This window comes from Laccaria bicolor, genomic scaffold, assembly GCF_000143565.1.
Source record: "Laccaria bicolor S238N-H82 LACBIscaffold_49 genomic scaffold, whole genome shotgun sequence".
Taxonomy (NCBI): Eukaryota; Fungi; Basidiomycota; class Agaricomycetes; order Agaricales; family Hydnangiaceae; genus Laccaria; species Laccaria bicolor.
The window spans coordinates 339,294-345,186 of record NW_001889920.1 but is presented as its reverse complement, the minus strand read 5'-3'; the positions used below and the strand labels follow the sequence as shown (position 1 = coordinate 345,186).

The window sequence follows — 5,893 nt, the reverse complement described above, 5'->3', positions numbered from 1 at the left end:
AAAAGCGCACACTAGTAATGTTGTAGTGAACACAAGCAGAAGACTACAAACATTTGTAATGAAAAAAGCGCACACTACAAACTTTTGTAGTCTAAAAAAGCTCACACTAGTAATTTTGTAGTGAACACAAGCAGAAGACTACAAACATTTGTAATGAAAAAAGCGCACACTAGTATTTTTGTAGTGCACACAAGCAGAAGACTACAAACATTTGTAATGAAAAAAGCGCACACTAGTAATTTTTGTGAACACAAGCAGAAGACTACAAACATTTGTAATGAAAAAAGCGCACACTAGTAATTTTTGTGAACACAAGCAGAAGACTACAAACTTTTGTAGTCTAAAAAAGCGGAGACTACAAACTGAAGTGGCATTATGTAATGACTTTCCCAATTGGGAAATATGCGAACATCGTCATGAACAATGACAACACTAAGCTAGCCACTAACTCTTGTGGCCCAAAGAGCGTGGGAAACATCTCCCAACCTAAATGCGCACTGTGCCTGACATTAGGTGTGCCAGAAAAAAGTGTAACGCTTTTCCTGATTAGGAAATGGCCCAATTAGGAAATAGTGCGCACATCGTCGTTAACAATGACAACACTAAGCTAGCCACTAACTCTTGTGGCCGAAAGAGCGTGGGAAACATTTCCCAACCTAAATGCGCACTGTGCCTGACATCAGGTGTGGCAGAAAAAAGTGTAACGCTTTTCCTGATTAGGAAATGGCCCAATTAGGAAATAGTGCGCACATCGTCATTAACAATGACGACAGTAAGCTAGCCACTAACTCTTCTGGCCCAAAAAGCGTGAGAAACAGTTCCCAACCTAAATGCGAACTGTGCCTGACAATAGGTGTGGCAGAAAAAAGTGTAACGCTTTTCCCAATTAGGAAATGGCCCAATTAGGAAATTGTGCGCACCTCAAAGCGCACACTACAAAGTTTTCTAACTAAGCTTGTCTTTTCTAATGAAAAAAGCGGACACTACAATTTTTGTAGCCTTACTTTGGTTAAAGCTATTGGTAAATATATGTAAACAAACTTCGAAATGAGGATTTTCTGCCTTCCTCTGCATAGATTATGGTTCCTGTGATATTTTAAGCATCTATCCCATCAATCTCTTTTTCATTTAGCATAGCCACACCTTCCATATTTAGAAATTCACACTGGATCCTGAGAACAGCACCTCAAACATCAAACAACATGGTATGGGAGTGGAGTACCATGGTATGGTATAAGGGTGCAATACCATGGTATGGTATGGGGTGTTGTAAGCAAATCTCTGTATGGTATGGTATGATTCCATTCCCATGGAATGATCCCAATGGAATGATTCCATTCCATGGTATGATCCCATTCCCATGGTATGGTATGATTCCATGCTCATGGTATGATTCCATTTCCATGGTATGGTATGATTCCATGCTCATGGTATGATTCCACCCCCATGGTATGATTCCATCTCTATTGTATGATTCTGAAGACATGTGGGATAAGGAATTGGCAATCTGTTCCAAGAGCATCTCCCAAGTTGCTCCCTCATAGGTGAATGTCCATAGCATTTGTTCATATTGCTGTCAATGTCATGGACTTCTTCACCATCCCTGATTAATTGTATGAAAGACAGAATTTTGATTTAAATTAGAATAGCTATATTTAATAATGATACCTTGAAGCTTGTAATTAGAAGTCTTGGCCTGCTTGTGTTCAAATGTTCAAATCAAAATTCCCCACAATGCCAGCTCTGCTGAGTGGCAGATATGAGGAGATTCCAAATCCAAGTTTTTTGATGATCCCATTCCTATGGAATGACCCCATACTTTTTCATAAATGTCAAATTTTGAACATATTCTATCTGAAGAAGGCATCCTTGCCTTGGGTAGTAATTTGGCTAAAGTTCATGCCTTTGCAATAAATAAAGTCTTGCAAAATTCTTGTTTTCCTTCAGAGGCCATGCCATTATAATGGATACAACATTAATTTATTTGTCATGAATATAAATGGCCTTGCAAGATATACACTTTTAAGTGGCTTGTGATGGATTATCCACAGTGAAAATGGCCAAACTCTGGGATAAAGCCCAATCAAGCTAATTTTCAAGTGAATTTTCAAAGGATCAAGTTCACCCTATAGCCTCCACTTGTAGCTTAAAATGTCAGAAGAAATCTGAAGAACCAGTCCACAAAAAATGGAGCCCAATGGATCAGTATTACAGCCTGGAGAAATAATTTTCATATTTTGTAAAAAGGACCCCAGACACCCTGTGACAGCTATGGAATGATGGTATGGAATGGTATGGTATGGAATGGAATGGTATGGTATGGTATGGTATGGTATGGTATGGAATGGTATGAGGTGGAATGGTATGTGGCATCCATACCATGGTATGATGGAATTGGTATGAGGGTCATACCACTCTGGAATGGGGTACCACTAAGGTTCCCTAATTCAAAGAATTGGATAACCTCATAGGTACCCAAAAATGGGTGACTGAAGTGTCCAGACCAGTTTTCTTTGCATATAATTTATTATACCAATATAAACCATTTATATCTCGACTATTATTACTCTGAAAAATAAAGTGCTTATATAAAATAGTAAAGCATGTAAATACCTGTCATTCTACCAATTTGTAAGAGATTTAATGAGAATTTGACATAGCTATAACTGAAACCGAATTACATCTCCTAGAGACTCAGGTAAAATATGGATTTGGTTATATCTTTCTCAATTCTTAACTGTTTTGGATGAAACAAAAATCCAATAAAAGGTAATAAATGTGGTTACAAGGGCATGTAACGCACGTGACCATTTAACTGGTTGCAACTGATCAAAACCGGTCTTTGAATGGTTTTAAAAGATTTTCAAAATCAGGCAACCAGCAACTGGACCAACCCCAAATTGGGGCAACTGCAACCGAAAAAAAGACCGGACCATGGTCCAGTTCAGTTTGGTCAACCAGCTTTTTGTGGTCCTATGGACTGAACCTTTAAACACTAAGTGTAGTGACATAATAAAAAGCTCAAGGGAGTTATAAAAGTCTGATAAATTTGTGTTTCATGTCAATAAAGAAAACTGTGTTCAAGAACTTTGCATTTGAGCAACCAGGTTCCCTGAAAGACATACTTTGTTCCACTGAACTATTCTAATACCACACCCAATAATAAAACCCCATTTTAAAACAAAAACTCTTGAGAACTTAACCTAAGAAGACCAGGGCAGTTAGTAGGAATCACTCAGCTACACTGAGAGCCCTGACAATACAAACAGGCCATAGTTGATGGGGCCTGCTGATGGGCCAATGAGGGCCAATAACCCTGTGTTGATGAATTGGCTGATGTGATCCCAGTATCAAGGTGAAGAAGGGTCGGCCAGCTACATAGATTTATCATAAACCGATCAGTAGGAGGAAGCTGTGCTGGGAAGTCAAGTCCCTGTATTTGTGTATCGGCTGATAGCTAACCAATGCAAGGTCGGCTGACAGTTTTTTGGCTGATGAAAGATAGCTAAGCTATGCAAGGCCGGCTGACAGTTTTAAACATTGCTGGGTAGGTGATCGGCCGAGGGGGCAGCTAAGCCATGCAAGATTGGCTGACAGTTCTGAACATTGCTGGGTAGGTGATCGGCCGAGGGGGCAGCTAAGCCATGCAAGGTCGGCTGACAGTTTGAACAATGCTGGGTAGGTGATCGGCCGAGGGCCATCACTTCTGATTAGCAGCTAGGCTATGCAAGGTCGGCTGATATTTTGACCGTGGCCTGGGTTGGTGGTCGGCCGAGGGCCCTCGACTCTGGTTACCAGGGTCAGCTGGTCAGATGTAGATATCACAGAGTCGGCCGTGGACAAAAATGTATGAACATGGTCAGCCGAGGCTTCACCGAGGCCGGCTTCTCAGTTGGGCCTTTAAGTTAGCAGCCGAGCAGAGGCAGACCGGGCAGAACTTACCTCCATAGTTCAAATTTTCAACTTGATCCATAGTAAATATAAAAAACAAGAGCTGCGATCGCTGCAAGTGACTTCTGGGATTCAAACCCAGGGCATACATACATGACGTACACCTACCAGCGTAACCACTAAGCCAAGCCAACGTTGGAAGACAATGTCGGCCAGTATCTTTTACCTGCCTGCAATTTGAACCCAGGCGTCCAAGCTCGGCACTTGGTAAGTCACCGTTCTCGGCATACGACAACACATTGGTGAAGTACTTTGGCTGGTGCCGAGGCCGGGTGGAAAATAACCGAGCAGACAAGTGAATTAAATTGGCAAAAGTGCCCGGGCTGCGTCTCAGGTAATAGAGCCGATTTAATATTAAATTGGTGAAGTACTTTAAGTGGTGCTGAGGCCGAGTGGAAAATAACCAAGCAGACAAGTGAATTAATTCAGCAAAAGTGCCCGGGCTGCGTCTCGGATAATAGAGCCGATTTACTATTAAATTGTTGAAGTACTTTGGCTGGTGCCAAGGCCAGGTGGAATATAACCGAGCAGACAAGTGAATTAAATCAGTAAGAGTGGCCAGGCTGCATCTCGGATAATAGAGCTGATTTAATATTAAATTGGTGAAGTACTTTAGCTGGTGCCGAGGCCGGGTGGAAAATAACCGAGCAGACAAGTGAATTAAATTGGTAAGTACTTTGGCTGGGTGGAAGACAACCGAGCAGACAAGTGAATTAAATCAGTAAAAGCGCCCAGGCTGCATGTCGGATAATAGAGCTGATTTGATATTAAATTGGTGAAGTACTTTGGCTGGTGCCGAGGCCAGGTGAAGAATAACCAAGCAGACAAGTGAATTAAATCGTTAAAAGTGCCCAGGCTGCACATCGGATAATAGAGCCAATTTAATATTGAATTGTTGAGGTACCTTGGCTGGTGCTGAGGCTGGGTGGAAAATAACCAAGCAGACAGGTGAATTAAATTGGTAAAAATGCCTGGGCTGCACATCGGGTGACAGATATTAAATTGTTGTACTTTGGCTGGTCCGAGGCCGTGTAAAAAATAACATAGCAGAGAAGTGAACTGAATCGGGTATGGGTTGCATCTCGGATAATAGAGTCAATCTAACATTAAATTGTTGAAGTACCTTAGCTGGTGCCATGTCTCGGTGCGAAGTCATCAGTCAAAATGCCCAGGCTGCTGCTTGTGATTAGATATCAAATTGCTATGCCATGTCTGGATGCAAAATAACCAAGAAAATGGGTGAATTGAATCGGTAAAAATAACTGAGCTGCATCTCGGGTGATACAGCCGATTTAATATTGATTTGTTGCAGTCCTTTAGCTGGTGCCATGGCTGGGTGCAAAATGACTAAGCAGACAAGTGAATTAAATTGGTAGAAATGCCCGGGTTGCACATCGGATAATAGAACCGATTTGATATTCAATTGGTGAAGTCCTTCAGCTAATGCCATGTCCGGCTGCAAAGTTGCAAGTGAATGGATTCTCCCGCCATCCCACCATCCCACCATCCTATCATCCTGCCATCCCGCCATCCCACCATCCCACCATCCCGCCATCCCGCCATCCCGCCATCCCGCCATCCCGCCATCCCGCCATTCCATCATCCTACCATCCTACCATCCTTCCATCCTTCCATCCTTCCATCCTGCCCTCCTGTCATCAGCATTATATCTTGACCATTACTGGGCCACTTCTCTCCAAAAACCCTGCTAATTATATCTTGATGTAGTCTATGACATACTCAAAACAAGAACGTATAGTAGTGTAGTTGACATGCATCTCCCACAATGTTCCCCATGGTATGTATACCTTTACTGTAGTCTCCCCAAAGCAGAAAGAATACAGTGTATATTATATATGCTTAATTTGTGGTAGCTCAGAATAGCCATTTGGGGTTCTGAGTATCTGTATTGCACAANATGCCCAGAAGACATATAAATCCC

At 42.0% G+C, this 5,893-nt stretch overlaps 1 protein-coding gene across 1 annotated transcript in view; it reads right to left on the bottom strand.

Annotated features, from left to right (window-relative positions):
• Positions 1 to 74: 74 nt before the first annotated feature.
• The window catches only part of LACBIDRAFT_311025 (uncharacterized protein), a gene marked incomplete at both ends in the record, with an annotated part of 7,793 nt that continues 1,974 nt past the window's right edge, over positions 75 to 5,893 (bottom strand). Inside the window, 6 exons of the mRNA XM_001887912.1 lie at positions 75 to 91; positions 450 to 486; positions 620 to 656; positions 790 to 826; positions 3,943 to 4,003; positions 5,159 to 5,163. Of these exons, the coding sequence (XP_001887947.1) occupies positions 75 to 91; positions 450 to 486; positions 620 to 656; positions 790 to 826; positions 3,943 to 4,003; positions 5,159 to 5,163 (194 nt within the window). The remainder of the gene's footprint in view (positions 92 to 449; positions 487 to 619; positions 657 to 789; positions 827 to 3,942; positions 4,004 to 5,158; positions 5,164 to 5,893) is intronic.